The 16429-nt window shown below is 37.6% G+C and overlaps 1 protein-coding gene across 1 annotated transcript in view; it reads left to right on the top strand.

Annotated features, from left to right (window-relative positions):
* The window catches only part of BEND2 (BEN domain containing 2), a 57784-nt gene that overhangs the window by 24044 nt on the left and 17311 nt on the right, over positions 1-16429 (top strand). The window contains 4 exon segments of the mRNA XM_023514348.1: positions 5207-5329; positions 6711-6854; positions 8142-8282; positions 9607-9613. Coding sequence (XP_023370116.1) covers positions 5207-5329; positions 6711-6854; positions 8142-8282; positions 9607-9613 — 415 coding nt within the window.

The raw sequence follows: 16429 nt of genomic DNA, 5'->3' as shown, positions 1-16429 counted from the left end.
CCCCCCGGCCATGTTGTCCTGCTTTACAAATGTTAAAATCTGGTCACCCTATGCCAGCTACATAGAGCAGAGTATTTCTGCTCTTTCTACTGTTCTTTCTTCCTTCCTGATGATCCCAAATTTCTTCTTTCATATTTAACTTTTTGGTTGGAGATTTCCTTGTAACCTTCTTTTAAGGGTAATTCTGCTGGGGACAGATTGCTTTAGTTTTCCTTAGCGTGTGAACGTCTTTATTTCCCCTTCTTTCTCGAAGGATTGTTTCCCTAGTATAGAGTTTGTGGATGAAAGTTCTGTGCTAGAGTGCTTGAAAATATTTTTATTTATAGAAATGCCAGTAAGCGAAGAAATTGGTGGGAACAGAACTGGAAGAATGAATTACCCAACTTTATTCAGAAATAACAGTGGCCAAGATTCAGCCTATTCACCTCTTTCCACTCCTAGTACTGGTGAGTTTGATATGGTACAAACAGCACTGTTTAATTTATATTCACTAACATTCTTAGTGCAAGTTGGTGCGACTCGTTTTAAATTGAACTTTCTAGGTTGTGATAATTTTAGATTCACACATAGTTGTAAGAGATAATACAGAGATCTTGTTTATCCTTTGGTCATTTCCCCCAGGGATGGATGATACCTTTAAAAGTAAAATACCACAACTAAGATATTCATATTGAGATGATCCACAGATCTTGCCAAGATATTCCTAGGTTTTCTTGTATTAATTTGTTTGTTTTTTTTTAGAGACAATCTCACTTTATTGCCTTTGGTAGAGTGCTGTGAAGTCACAGCTCACAGCAACCTCCAACTCCTGGGCTTAGGCGATTCTCCTGCCTCAGCCTCCCAAGTAGCTGGGACTACAGGCATCCACCACAATGCCCGGCTATTTTTTGTTGCAGTTTGGCCAGGGCTGGGTTTGAACCTGCCACCCTCGGTATATGGGGCCACCACCCTACTCACTGAGCCACAGGCACTGCCCCTCTTGTATTAATTTGTATGTGTATATTTAGTTCTGTGCAGTTTTATTGCAAGAGTAAGTTTGATGTCCACCACCATGGTCAAGATACAGAGCGTTTCCATCACTGCAAGGATGCCTCATCTTACCCTTTGATGATAACAATCACTCCCCTCGTGTCACCTTTTGCTTCCAGCTTACCCCATCCCTAACACCTAGCAACTACTGATCTGTTCTCTGTTTATAATTTTGGCACTTCAAGAATATTAAAGAAATGTTACAGTATATAATCATTAGAGATTGACATCATTTTTTTCATTTAGCATAATTCTATGAAAACCTATCCAGGTTATTGCATGTATCAACAGTTTTCTCTGTTTTTACTTTTTAAAAAAATTTAAAAATAACTTTTTATCTTGAAACGTTTAAGACTTACAAGGGTTGCAAAAATTACAGTGTAAAGTCTCTGTGTGCGCTTCAGCCAGCTTCTCCCAATGTTACAGAACCACAGTACACGGTCAAAACCAGAAAAGTGACTATGATATTAATACTTTCAGCCCAGGCAGACACATTATTTAGATTTCACTAGTATTTATGTGTGCTCTTTATCTGTTTTTGGTGTACAGTTCAGTGATATTTTATCACACGAGTAGATTTAAGTAACCATCTTATAATCCAGAATTACTCCAAATCCACAAAGGAACTCTCTCACGTTGCCCTTAAATAGTCACCTCCTTTCCCCAAACCTCATCACCAATAACCAGGATCTATTCTCTATCGCCCTAATTGTGTTGTTTTAATGGTATTATATGTAGTATAAATAGAATCATGCAATCCTCAAGTCCCTTTGAGGACTTTTAAAAATTTTACATTCAGCCTAATTCACTTAAAAGTCATGCAAGTGGCGTGGATTAATAGTTTATTTCTTATCACTGACAATATTCCATCATATGCATATACCAAAGTTTATTTATAACCATTTACTTATTGAAGGACATGAGGATTGTTTCCGGTTCTTGGCTCTTATGAATAAAGCTGCTGTGAACGTTTGTATACGGCTTTTTGTGTAAACATAAGTTTTCTTTTTTTTTTAAAATTTCAGATTAATATGAGGGTACAAATGATTAGGTTACATTGCTTGCATTTCTAAGGTAAAGTTCAAGTTGTAGTTGAGTACTCACCTAACGGGCACCACAAATGGGTGTACAGCGTACCCCTTGGATGAAGGGCTCAACTATTTCTACTTGGGAATTATATTTCATGGTATGGCTGTACCGCAGTTCGTTTAGCCACTCACTTGTTGAAAGGATATCTGTGTTTTTCTAGGCTTTGGATATTAGCAGTAAGGCTGTTATAAATATTCATGGGCAGTTTTTGTGTAAATATAAGTCTTAATTTCTGTGTCTTGACTGCAAAGAGTACAATTTCTGGGTCTTATGGTAATAGTGTGTTTACTTTTATAAGAAACTTCCAGTTTTTCTGGGAATCTTTGCCATTTCCATTTCTGCCAGTAATGTATGAGTGATCTACCATGTTTTTTCCCCAAATAAGACCTACCCCCAAAATAAGCCCTAGCAGGATTTCTATGCATTTGTTAAATATAAGCCCCACCCCAATATTAAGACCTAGTGATGGGCATGGCTATGCGCCGAGCGGTAAGGAAGACTGGAATACCTTTTATCTGCCACAGCTCCTTTCTCCGAGCCATTCACACTTGCACGGCTGTGCATGTGGTAACCGCAGTCACAGGCATCCTATTGTGCACCTGCGAGCGGAACGGCTAGGGGAAAAGAGTTCACGCATCCCTAGTGCCAGCCCCACCAACAAGGTTGGCTCCCCCTGTCAGGTTCCAGAAGAAGATGACTTAACTGTATTTGAATAAATGTAGATTGTTGTATTATACTTAATAAAAATAAGACATCTCCTGAAAATAAGCCCTAGTGTGTCTTCTTGAGAAAAAATAAATATAAGACAATGTCTTATTTTTGGGGAAACACAGTAGTTTCCCCATATTTGTACGTCTGTTCTATTATCTTTCTTCCTTCCCAGTGCTCCAGATTTCCTTCTTTTATAAATTCCTTTCCATTTGAATAATTTTATCTTTCTTTAAGGTTTTTTATTATTATTATTTTTTATTAGATCATAATTGTGTACATTAATTCTCTCATAGGATACATGGTGTTACTTCTATATGCAGTTTGGAAAACTCTCATCCAGGTGGCCAACATAGCCATCGTATCTTTCTCGTAATTGTTATGCTAAGACATTTATATTCAACCTTTAGAGAAATTCACCTGTACCCAAATAGAATAAACTATAGGCATGATCCCCACAATATCATTCTCTTCATCCATCCTCCCCCTCCCCTCCTCCCCTACCCCCCCACCCCCCTTCTTTCCCCGTAGTCTAGGGCTCCATTTGGATTGTAGCTTTCCTAAGGTAGCTAACAATTAGTTTAGCAAAAATATATTTTCCCTACTTTCTTCAGAATAGTTTTTCTGCATATAATTTATGATTGAGAGTTTATTTTCCATCAACATTCTTAATCCAAATTAGTGGTAACTCTTTTCTTAAATTAAGCATTTTATTTTGAGATTTTAGATTTATATGTAGTTCTAAGAAATTATACAGAGATCCCATTTGTGCTTTACTCATTTTCTCCAATGATAACATCTTACAAAACCGTAGTTAAGATTTCACAACCAGGATTTACACCTAGTAGAGGAACTGCAGGATCGAATGGCAGGTCTACTTTTAGATCCTTAAGTGTTCTCCAAACTTCTTTCCAAAAGGAATGTATTAGCTTGCATTCCCACCAGCAGTGCAGAAGTGTTCCCTTTTCTCCACATCCCCACCAGCATCTGTAGTTTTGGGATTTTGTGATGTGGGCTGTCAAATCTCTTTAAGTGTAGAGTATAAATGTCTTAACACAACAATTAAGTAAGTGCGGTTGGCGAAGGCTATGTTAGTTAACCAGTTTGACGTAAGCATTCCAAATTGTATATAAAATCAGCACATTGTACCCCATAAATGCATTAATGTATACAGCTATGATTTAATACAAATTAAAAAAAAGGTAACAACAAGGACATTGACATTGATTAAGTTCACATTTAGATGTGTGTATTTAACTCTATGTGGTTTTATCTCATGAGTTGGTTTAGTTTCATGTCCACCACTAGTTACTGTACAGAACATTTTCATCACCACCACGAAGATCCCTCATTTATCAACCACAAGCACCTCCCTCTGGTGTCCTTTCCCTCCCACACTCTCTTTTCTTAACCATTGACAGCTAGTGATCTGACCTCCCTTGCTATAATTTTGTCACTTGAATATTGTTACTTAAATGGAGTCAAATACTATGTCATCTCTGGATGTGGCTTTCTTGAGATTCACGAGATTCACGCCAATTGATGCATGTATCAATAGTTCCTCCATTTTTGTTATTAAGTACTATTCCATGGTATGGATGTACAGCTGTTTATCTCTTTGCCCATTGAGTGACATCTGGGATGTTTCCAGTATTTGGCTATTATAAGGAAAGCTCTATGAACATTGGTATATTGACTTTTGTGTAAACATAAATTTACGTACAATTCTGGGTCATATGGTAATCCATATTTAGTTTTACAAGAAACTGCTAAATTTTTTTTCAGAGGGACTATGGCATTTCATCCCCTCACCAATAATGTATGAGTGATCCAGTTTCTCTTCATGCATATTTCTACTATTTCTATCAATATTTCTTTATTCCTAGTGCTTAAAGATCCATTCTTTCATCATACCGTTTCATCTTTTTATTTTTTTAATTTTTTATTAAATCATAACTGTATATTAATGCATTTATGGGGTACAATATGCTGATTTTATATACAATTTGGAATGCTTACATCAAACTGGTGAACATAGCCTTCACCTCACTTACTTAATTATTGTGTTAAGACATTTATACTCTACTCTTAATAGATTTGGCATGTACCCTTGCAATATACACCATAGGTGAGGTCTCACTGATTAATCTTATTTTTCCTTAATAGCATATGATCTTGTAATATCATCATATCCTTTCTGTGTGAAGATTTTCCTTTGGCCTTTCATTAAGGGTATGTCTAGGAGGGATAAATAATTTTTGTTTTATTTCATATGAGAATGTCTTCATTTCCTATAAGTTACTTATAGACAGTTTTGCTACATATAAATGCATGGTTGAGAGTTCACTTCTTAAGTACTTGAAAAATGTTCTTTCTATAGATATGCCAAAAATAGAAACCAGCCTGGAAAACAATGCTGAGGCAGTGAATTACCCAACTTTTTTGGGAAATGACAGTGACCACGGTACTTCCTCTTCATCTGTCTTACCCCCTACTCATTTTGGTGAGTTTCAGATGCTCCATTACAGGTAGCAGTATTAAATCAGGATCCATCAGCATCCTTAATACAGGCTAGTTGTAGCTCATTTTTAAAATTTAGCTTTTAAGTTTGAAATAATTTTATTTATTTTTTATTAAATCATAGCTGTATACATTAATGCATTTATGGGGTACAATGCGCTGATTTTATATATAATTTGGAATGCTTACATCAAACTGGTTAACATAGCTTTCACTTCACTTAATTATTGTGTTAAGATAGTTATAGTCTACACTTAATAGATTTGACATGTACCCTTGCAAAATGCACCACAGGTGTGGTCTCACTGATAAATTCACATGTATTTTTAAGCAGTAACATAAATGATCCTCTTTATGCTTTGCCCTTTTGTCCTAACAATATTATCTTGTAAAGATGTAGTAAATAACACAAGCAGGGTATCAACATTGGTACAATACACACGTTATTAAGATGTCCTTGGTTTTAATTGCAGAAATTTGTGTGTGTTTATATTTATTTCTATGCAAATTTCTTACAAGTAGGTTTGATTCCTACTACTACAGTTAAGACACATTTCTGTCACCATCAGGCTGCCTAGTTTTGCTGGTTATAGCTACTCACACCTCTCTTAGGTGACCCTTTCCTTCCCAGTGTTTGTTCTCTAATCCCTGCCAAACACTGGCCTCTATAATTTTGTCACTTTAAGAGTGTTTACATAAAGGGAATCTTACAGTATGCAGATTCCTTTTTCTGGCAGTATAATTCCCTGAGGGCTCTTACACAGATTGTTGTGTATATCAATAGTTCCTCCGTTTTTATTGCCCAATAGTTTTTCATGGTTGGAATACACAAGAGTTGTTTTGAACCATTTACCCATTGAAGGACATTATTTTCTCCCACTTTTTAGTATGTAGTATTAGGAATAATCTGCTAATGAACATTCATAGACTGGTTTTTGTTTAAATGTAAGCTTTCATTTCTCCATCAGGAATGCTAAGAGTACAATTGCTAGGTCTTATGGCAATAGCATGTTTAGTTTTATAAGAATTTTCCTAGAAGTTTCCCAGAGAGGCTGTACTATTTATTACACATCCCCAACAGCCACATATGGCTGATCTAGTTTCTTCACGTCCATATTTCTGATTTTTCCAGTATTCTTTCTTCCTTCCTGATGTTCCAAGATTCCTTTTTTCATCAAGTCTGAAAACTTTTTTCTAACCTTTTACACAGGTAACTCTGCTAGGGACAAGTTCTTTAAATTCTTTTGTTGTTGTTGTTTATTTGTTTAAGAAAAGACTTTATTTTACCTTTTTTTCCGAGAAAGGTACTTTTACTTTGTATAGAATTCATTCTTAAGAATTCTTATAACATTCTTGTTTTGCAGCAGTTGAAAAATTTATACTTATAGAAATGCCAGGAAAAGAAACCACGGAAGGCAACCCTCAGACAATATATTACCCAGCTCTGCTGGGAAATATACAAGGCCCAGATACTGCCTCTTCATCTGTTTCCTCCACTTCTAGATTTTGTGAGTTTAAAATGATGCATATTGCAAGCAGTGCTCTTTAATCTAGATTCATCAAAATTATTAATTCTTAGTGATAGCTTTGAAAAATTGAACTTTTCATATTGAGATATTTCAGAATCACACACAAATATAAAGAATAATACAGAGAGATTTTGTATACCCTTAATTTCCCCCAATAATATTTTTCCAGGATATTCACATTGCTACAATCCATAGATCTTATTGAGATGGTCCCAGTTTTACTTGGATTCATTGGTGTGTGTCTATGTGCGTATTTAGTGCTATGTGATTTTATTCTATGAATAAATAGGTTATTTATTGACCACCACAGTCAATGTAGAGATCACTTCCATCAGCTCAAAGAGCCCTTGTACTTAATACCTTTTAGTAACCATATTCAACACTGAGGTCACCCTTCCCTGCACCCTTGACCGATGACTAACACCTAGCTACCATTGATCTCTTCCCCATCTCTATAATTTTGTCTTCGGATTGTTACATCCGTGGAATCATATTTGGGATTGGCTTTTTTTCACTCAGCTTAGTTTCCTGGAGATCTATCCTAGTTATTTCATGTATTAATAGTTTGTTCCTATTGCTGAATAGTATTCTGTGGTATGAATAGACTACATTTTTGTTTGACTATTCACCTGCTGAAGGACATTCAAGATAGTTTTTTTTTGTCTGTTTTTAGCTATTGAGAGTAAAGCTTCTGTGAATATTAATGTTCACATTTTTTGTATAAATAGAAGTTTTTAATTCTCAAGGGTTCTTTGTAATTGATGAATAGCTTCCATGGTATAGATAGGAATGGTTTTTTTTTTTTTTTTGAAAACCATTCACCCATTGAAGGACATTTGGTTTCTCTTCTTTCCAGTTTTTGGATATCATGTACTGATTTTCGTGTAAATATAAATTTTCTTTGCTTTGTCACGAATGCCAAGAGTATAGTTTCTGGGTCTTATGGTAGCAGCATGTTTTACTTTATAAGAAACTGCCAAAAAGTTTCCCAGAAAGGCTGTGCCATAATTTATTTCTATCAGTAGTAATTCAGTGTTTCATTTTTTCCACAAATATATTTCCAATGTTCCATCATCCTTTCTTCCTTCTTGATGCTCCAAGATTATTTCTTTTGTATTCAAAGATTTTCCTTTAGCTTCTTTTTTTAAGGGTATATCTGCTAGGGACAAATTCTTTTAACTTTCCTTTTTGTGAGGATGTCTTCATTTCCTCTTCCTTTAATTTCATCCAGTATAGAATTCATAGTTGAGAGTTCTTGTCTTTCAGTCCTTGAAAAAGTTATAATCATAGAAAACCCATCAGAAACCAGCATGGAAAACAACAGTGGAACAGTGAATTCCTCAGTATTGGACAATGACTGTGGCCCACATGCCACCTCTCCATCTATCTCCATTCCTCCTAGTTTTGGTGAGTTTTTAATGATACGTGCTGCTAGTAGCAGGGTTTAGTCTAGATCTACTGATACCCTTAATATAAAGCTAGTGGTAGCTTTTCTTAAAAAAACAAACTTTTAATTTCATGGTAGTTTAAGATATGAATATAGTTGTAAGATGTAATACAGAGAAGTGCCTTTTGCGTTACACTCCCTTCTCTCAATAATATTTTGCCAAATTATAGTAGAACATCACAACCAGGATATTGACTTTGATATAATCCATAGATCTTATGACGATTTCCCAGTTGGATTGTATTGATTTGTGAATGTGAATTAGTTCTATTCAATTTTGACATATGAGTAGGTTTGATTCTCACCACCATGGTCAAGATGAATGCTCCCATCACCACCAGGATGCCTCATCTTGTTCTTTTATAACTACACCTGCCTCAGCCTAATTCCCTGGAGATTCAACTGACTTGTTGCATGTATCAGTAGACTTTAGTTTTTATTGCTGAGTACTCTTTCATAATACAGAGAGACCACACTTTGTTTATTCATTTGCCCATTCAAGGACTCCTGGGTTGTTTCCAGTTTTTGACTATTACAAGTAAAATTGCTGTGGCCATTCATATACAGATTTTTATGTAAATATAAATCTTGGTTTCTTTTGGATAAATGTCCAAGAGTTAAAATGCTTGATTGAATAGTAATTGCATGTTTAGTTTTATAACAAACTGCCAAACAGTGTTCCTGAGAGGCCATACCATTTTACGTTCCCACCAAGTACACATGAATGATCCAGTTTCTCCACACCTATATTTCTTTTTTTTTTTAAATTTATTTTTTAATTTTATTTTTTATTATTATTATTTTTTTTGGCCAGAGCTGGTTTTGAACCCACCACCCTCGGCATATGGGGCCAGTGCCCTACTCCTTGAGCCACAGGTGCTGCCCCACACCTATATTTCTGCTGCTTTTGTTATTTTTTATTCCTTTTTGAAGGAAGAAACATCTTTTTGATTCAAGATTTGCTCTTTTACCATTTTTTTCTGCCTGAAGATTTTCCTTTAGCCATTCTTTAAGTATATGGGGCAACTAGTGACAAATACTTTTAGTTTCACCTTGTGTGAGAATGTCTTTATTTCCCTTCATTCTTGAAGGGTACTTTTCCCTGATATAGAATTCATAGTTTATATTTCTTGTGTTTCAATATTTGAAAATATGTTATTTATATAAATCTTAGTCAATGCACAAGCCAACGTACAAAGGAGCCCTGAGTTGATAAAATACCCATCGTTACTGGAAAACGACAGTAACCAAATTATTCCTTCATCATATTCCGGCATCCCTCAGAATTTTGGTGAGTTTGAAACGAGCTTATATGTAGCACTATTTAATCTAGATTCATCAACATGAATGTTAATGGTAACTTTTTCTAATTAAAGTTTTTATTTTCAGAAATACGTAGCTGCATAATCCAGAGAGATCCTGTGTTTCTGTTCCCCACTTTTCCCCAATGGTAACATCTTGCAAAAAAACTATGGAAAATCCTTTTAAGTAGGGTATTGATGTGATACCTTGCACAGATATTATTAAAATGTGCACAGTTTTACTTGTATTTATTTGTGCGCGTGTGTATGTGTATGTTTTAGTTCTGTTTTATTATACATGTAGGTTAATATGTCCTCCACCACAGGCAAGCCCTAGCACGGTCTCATCACTCTCATGGACCCAAATACTGCTCTTTTATAACTAAACTCACTTCTCTGCAGTCAGCACTATCACTCATTGCCTCCCCCCCACTGGCAATCATTAATCTGTTCTCCCAAGTATTGTATACATGGAATCAAGAATCAAATGGTATGTAACCTTTCAGGGTTGGCTTTTTTCCTTCAGTATAATTCCCTGAAGACCCATCCACACTGTTGTGTGTATCAGTCATTCCTTCCTTTTTATTGCTGAGGAATATTTCATGGTTTAAGTGTACCAGGGTTTGTTTATAACTTTGCCCATCGAAGCCCTTGGAGTTTCCTGTTCTGGGCTATTAGATGTAAAGCTGCTGTGAACACTCGTGCAAATTTTTAGCTTTGCTTCATTTTATTCATTCACACAAGTTTCAATTTCTCTGAAATGAATGCCCAAGGGTGCAGTCGCCGGGCGCTTTGGTAATTGCGTCTTCAGTTTTATAAGAAACTGACAAACTGTTTCCCAGCGTGGCTGTACCACTTTCCATTTGCACCAGCAATGTGTGCGTGATCTAGTTTCTTGGCAGCAACATGGCTGCTCTTCCTTTTTTCCTGATGCTCTATTCCTTCTGTCCTTTCTGACGGAAGATTTTTCTTTAGCCAGTTTTTAGGTATAAGTCAGCTAGTAAGAACTACTTTTGGTTATTCTTTGTCTGTGAATGGCTTTATTTTTGCTTCATTTCTGAATGAAAGTTTCACCGGTATAGAATACATAGTTGGGAGTGTTTCTCACAGCATTTGAAAAATGCATTCCTCAGCTACAACACCCACAGGAGAGGAAAACACATGTAAATTCAAGAAGGGGGGTGTGGTGCGCTCTCACATGCATCAGGTACAATGTAGGGGTGTGTGGTACACTGAGGTGAACGTCTCAACTGCAACTTGAACTTTACCTAACAAATGCAAGCAATGCACCTTAATTGTATGTACCCTTATATTCGTCCGATAAAAAGAAAGAACAATACATTCCTTATAGAAATGTTAGTTAATGTAGAAAGTAGCCTCGAGCCTCAAATGATAAGTTACCCACCTTCATTGGAAAAGGGTAGTGGCCAACATACTTCAGTTTGGGCGAGTTTGAAATGATACTATAAAGAATGCTATGAAATTTGGATTCATTAATTCCTTTAATGTGAGTTACTAGTAGCTTTTCCTAATTAAAAATTAATGAAAAATTGAAAGTCATTTTGAGACCATTTTAGCTGCACATGCAGTTCTAAGAAATAATACAGAGAGATCTCTTGCCTACTTTCCCCACTGTAGTCTTACGGAACTATAGTATGGTGTTAAAACCCATTTCACCCATGTGTGAATGTGCGTTCCATTTGGTATAATTTAATGACATGAGTAGATTTCCAAATATTTTTTCACAGAGAAGATACAGAACATTTTTATTACCACAGTGATCCCACCTATTGCCTTTTAGAGGCACACCCGCCTTCCTCCTCTCTGCCCCTACCCTGCCTTGGCCCTGCCCTGAGCAGACACTAACCTGCTCCCCTTCTTTAGAATTTTGTCATTTTGAGAATTTTATATAAATAGTCTCACATGGCCTTTAACCATTGGGGATTGATGTTTTTCCCACGCAGTGTAATTCTGCAGAGATTCATTCACGTTACTGCCTGCAGCAGTGGTTGGTTTTTACTGGGGAGGACTACTCCATGGTGTGGATAGAGCACAGTTTGTTTATCTTTTCCCCTGTTGAAGGACATCTGGGTGGTTTCTTGGTTTTGGCTATTAGAAGTGAAGCTGCTATGAACACTCATGGACTGTACAGGTTTTGTGCATACATAAATTTTCATTTCTCTGAGATACTGCACAAAAGTACAATTGCTGGGTCCTGTGGTCATTAAATGTTTAGTTTTATAAAATACTTCCAGGCTGTTTCCAGAGTGGGTGTACCATTTCGTATTCCCACCAGCAATGTACGCATGATTTAGTTGCTCCATGTGCTCTGTCTTGCGTTCATTCTTCCTTCCTGACCCAAGATTCCTTCCTTCATCGTACCCTTTTAGTTTGAAGATCTTCCTTTAGGCATTCTTTGAGGGTAAGTCCGGAAGCGATCATTTTTTTGAAAAAGTTTTCCTTTGTTGGGTATCGCCTATGGCTCAGTGGGTAGCGCACCGGCTCCATCTACCGAGGGTGGTGGGTTCAAACCCGGCCCTGGCCAAACTGCAACAAAAAAATAGCTGGGCCTTGTGATGGGCACCTGTAGTCCCAGCTTCTCGGGAGGCTGAGGCAAGAGAATGACCTATGCCCAAGAGCTGGAGGTTGCTGTGAGCTGTGATGGTACAGCACTCTACTGAGGGTGACAAAGTGAGACTGTCTCCAAAAGGAAAAAAAAAAAAAAAACTTTTCCTTTGCCTGAGAATGTTTTTTTTTTTTTTTCCCTTCATTCCTGGGGGCTAGTTTTGCCTGGTTGAGATTTCTTGTCTTCTAGCTCTAGACAGTGTTTTACATATTGAAATGTTGTTCAAAACAGAATCCAGCCCAGAAGGGTCTTCTGAGACAACAAATCACCTAAGTGTAATGGAAAATGTCAGCCGCCCAGGTTCACCATTTCTCCGCCCTCTTTCCAGTTTTGGTAAGTTTGAAATGATACATGTAAGTAGTATCCTTTAATCTAGACTCACTAGCATTCTTAATGTTAATCATTAGTGATAATATTTTTAAGGTTAATCTTTGTGAATGATTAAAAAATTATGTCTAATTAAACTCAAGCAGGTATAAGAAATTATACTGAGAGATCTTGTCTGTCCTTCACCCAGTATCCCACAGTAGTAATATTTTGCAAAAATATAGTAAAAATGTCACAACTAGGGTTTTGACACTGATAGAATCACCAGATCGACTGAGATGTCCTCAGTTTTCCCTGTGTTTCCTGTGTGAGAGCGTGTGTAGTTCTCTGCAGTGTTATGACAGGTGCTTAACCACTCGAGTTGTGGGACAGAGCTGTCCCCATTACTTCTAGGAATGCTCGTATTGCTTTTTATAACTACACCCACTCCTTCATGTCATTCCCTCCCAGGCCTTGTCCTTAACCTATCCGACTACTACTGTATTCTCCAGCTTCATAATTTTGCCATTGAAAGAATGTTTTCTAATGTTATATAGCCTCTAACCTTTTGGGATTGCCTTTTCTCCCCTCTAGCATAATTTCCTGAAGGTTCATACACAATTTTGCATGTCTCAGTAGCTCCTTCCTTTCCGTTGCTGAGTACTCTTTCATGGTACGGATGTACCATTGTTTATTTGTTCACCTGTTGAAGGCCATCTGGATTGTGTCCAGTTTTTGGCTAGTGTAAGTAAAGCTGCTGTGAGTACTAGAATGTAGATGTTTGTGTGAACATACCTTTTTAATTTCTCTGTGATAAATACCCAAGAGTGCAGTGAAGTTAATAGCAGAACGGTATAATAATTGCATATTTAGTTCTTTAAGAAACCATCAAACTATTTCCAGAATGGCAGTAGCACTTTACATGCCCACCAGGAATGTGAGAGTGCTTGGGTCCCTCTGCATCCTTAGCAGTACTTGGTGTCTTCGCTGTTTTCTTTGGTTTAGTCATTCTGATGGGTGTGTGATATATGGTATTACTTCATTGTGGGTTTAATGCATGCATGCATTTCCCTTTGGATACCATGCACATCCTGCATAACTTTTCATGTTCTAATTTCCCATCTGTATAACCTTTACTCTGAACTGTCTATTCTTACAATGTGAACAGCAAGCTTGGTTTGTCTGTGTTTTTTGTTGAGATGAGAGTGCAGTGGCATCATAGCTCACTGCAACCTCAGACTCCGGCTTGTGGGCATCCCCAAGCCTCAGCCTCCGGAAGTCACTGGGATTACAGGCACTTGCTGTGGCACCCGGCGGGTTTTTCCATTTTTTTTCATGAATGGCGAGTCTCGAACTCCTGAGCTCAAGCAATTCTCTCAGCCACCCACAGTGCTGGGATTACAGGCGTGAGCCACCGCGCCCAGCACAGCAAGGTTTGTTTTTTAACATTTTTTTTTATTGCTGTGTTTCGAGGGTTACTTAGATATTGTAGGTACTAGTCTTTCATTGAATACGCAGCTTGCAAATGTTTTCTTCCTGTTTGTAGCTTGCCTTTTTGTCTTCCCTACAGGTGTTTTGTTTTGAGAGAGAAAGTTTTTAATTTTGTCCAGGTCCACTATTCTTTTCATGGACTGCACTTTTGGTGGCATATCTATGAGCTCTGCCTACTCCTTGAACTTAAATTTTTTTCTCATCTTTTTTTTTCTTCAAGTATTATAATTTTACAACTGACATCTAGTTTGTGATCCATTTTGAGTTTTCAGTTTCATATAAAATATAAGGTTTATGTTGAGGTTATTATTATTGTTATTTTTTGAGACAGAGTCTCACTATGTCACCCTCAGAAGAGTGCTGTGCAGTCACAGCTCACAGCAACCTCAAACTCTTGGGCTTAAGTGATTCTCTTGCCTCAGCCTCCCAAGTAGCTGGGACTACAGGCATCCACCACAATGTCTGGCTATTTTTTTCTGTTGCAGTTGTCATTGTTGTTTAGTAGGCCTGGGCTGGGTTTGAACCCACCTGTCTCCTTGTATGTGGCTGGTGCCCTTGTATGGGCTCACCCACTGAGCTATGGGTGCTGCCCGAGGTTATTATTATTATATCATTTGGCCTATGGATATATAATTCCTGAAGTACCATTTTTTTTGGAGACAGTCTCAGTCTGTCACCCTGGGTAAAGTGTTGTGGTGTCATAGCTCATAGCAACCTCAAACTCTTGGGCTTAAGCGATTCTCTTGCCTCAGCCTCCCAAGTAGCTGGGAATACAGGTGCCTGCCACAACACCCGACTATTTTTTGTTGTAGCTGTCATTGTTGTTTGGCAGGCCAGGGCTGGATTTGAACCTACCAGCTCCAGTGTATGTGGCTGGCACCCTAGCCACCGAGCTATAGGTGCTGAGGCTGCAGCACCATTTTTTGAAAGGCTATCTTTTCTCCATTGAATTGCTTTTATACCTTAATAATAAATTGGTTAGGCAGCCAGGTGCAGTGGCTCACACCTGTAATCCCAGTGCTTTAGGCTACTGAGGACAGAGGATCTCTTGACGTTAGGAGTTTGAGACCAGCCTGGACAACATAGTGAGACTCTATCTTTACAAAAATTAAAAAATTAACCAGGTATATTGGTGTGTGCTTATAGTCCTAGCTACTAGGAGGCTGAGATGGGAGAATTGCTTGAGCCCAGGATTTGGAGGTTACAGTGAGTTATGATCATGCCACTGTACTGCAGCCTGCACCCTGTTCTCTAAATAGTAATAATCATTATAATTATATATGTCCATACATATGGAAAAAAGAAATTTATAAAAAATGAATTAGGCACATTTATGTGAGTCTATTTGTAGGCTATGTGTTTTCCATCAATCTCTGTTTCTATCTCCTGCTGAATCACATGGTCTCCATTACTGTCGTTACACTATAAGCCTTAACATCACATAGAGTGATCCCTTCTACTTTCTTCTTCTTTTTCAAAATGGTTTTTCACTATTCTAGGTCCTGTGCCTTTCTGTATTAACAATAGGATAGCCCTGTTTATGTTTTCAAAAAAACTTGCTAGGATTTTGATAGGAATTGCAGTAAACCTACAGATCGATTTAGGAAAAATTGATGTCTGTAGTATGTTGAGTCCTCTCATCAATGAGCATTGCATATTTCTTCATTTATTAAGGTCTCTAATTTCTTTTATCAGCATTTTGTAATTTTTAGACTATATATGTATTCTTTTAAAAGATTTTAGCTAAGTATTTTATTTTCTTTAGTGATTTCATAAACAGTATTTTTAAATTTTTGGTTTACACATTGTTAATATGTAAAAATGAGCTTTATTTTTTATTTCTTTCCTTTTTTTTTGTTAGACAGAGTCCCACCCTATGCCCCTGAGCAGAGTGCAGTGGCTTGGTAGCTCACTGCAACCTCGGACTCCGGCTTGTGGTCATCCCCAAGCCTTAGCCTCTGGAAGCCACTGGGATTACAGGGGCTCGCTGGGGCGCCCAGCTGGGTTTTTACATTTTTTTCTTGAGTCAGGGTCTCACTGTCACTCAGGTGAGTCACAAACTCGAGCTTTATTTTTTTTATTATTATTTTTTTTGAGACAGAGCCTCAAGCTGTCACCCTAGGTAGAGTGCTGTGGCATCACAGCTCACAGCAACCTCCAACTCCTGGGCTCAAGTGAGTCTCCTGCCTCCGCCTCCCACAGGCACCTGCCACAAGGCCTGGCTTTTTTTTTTTTTGGTTGCAGCCATCATTGTTGTTTGGCGGGCCTAGGCTGGATTCCGCCCTGCCACCTTAGGTGTATGTGGCTGGCACCTTAGTCACTTGAGCCACAGACACCGAGCCAAGCTTTATTTTTTAATGTTGATCTTGTATCCTGTGACTTC

Source organism: Otolemur garnettii, unplaced genomic scaffold (assembly GCF_000181295.1).
Source record: "Otolemur garnettii isolate 467f Iridium unplaced genomic scaffold, OtoGar3 scaffold00051, whole genome shotgun sequence".
NCBI classification, from domain to species: domain Eukaryota; kingdom Metazoa; phylum Chordata; class Mammalia; order Primates; family Galagidae; genus Otolemur; species Otolemur garnettii.
The sequence above is the reverse complement of the archived record's forward strand: the minus strand, read 5'-3'. Positions and strand labels throughout refer to the sequence as shown.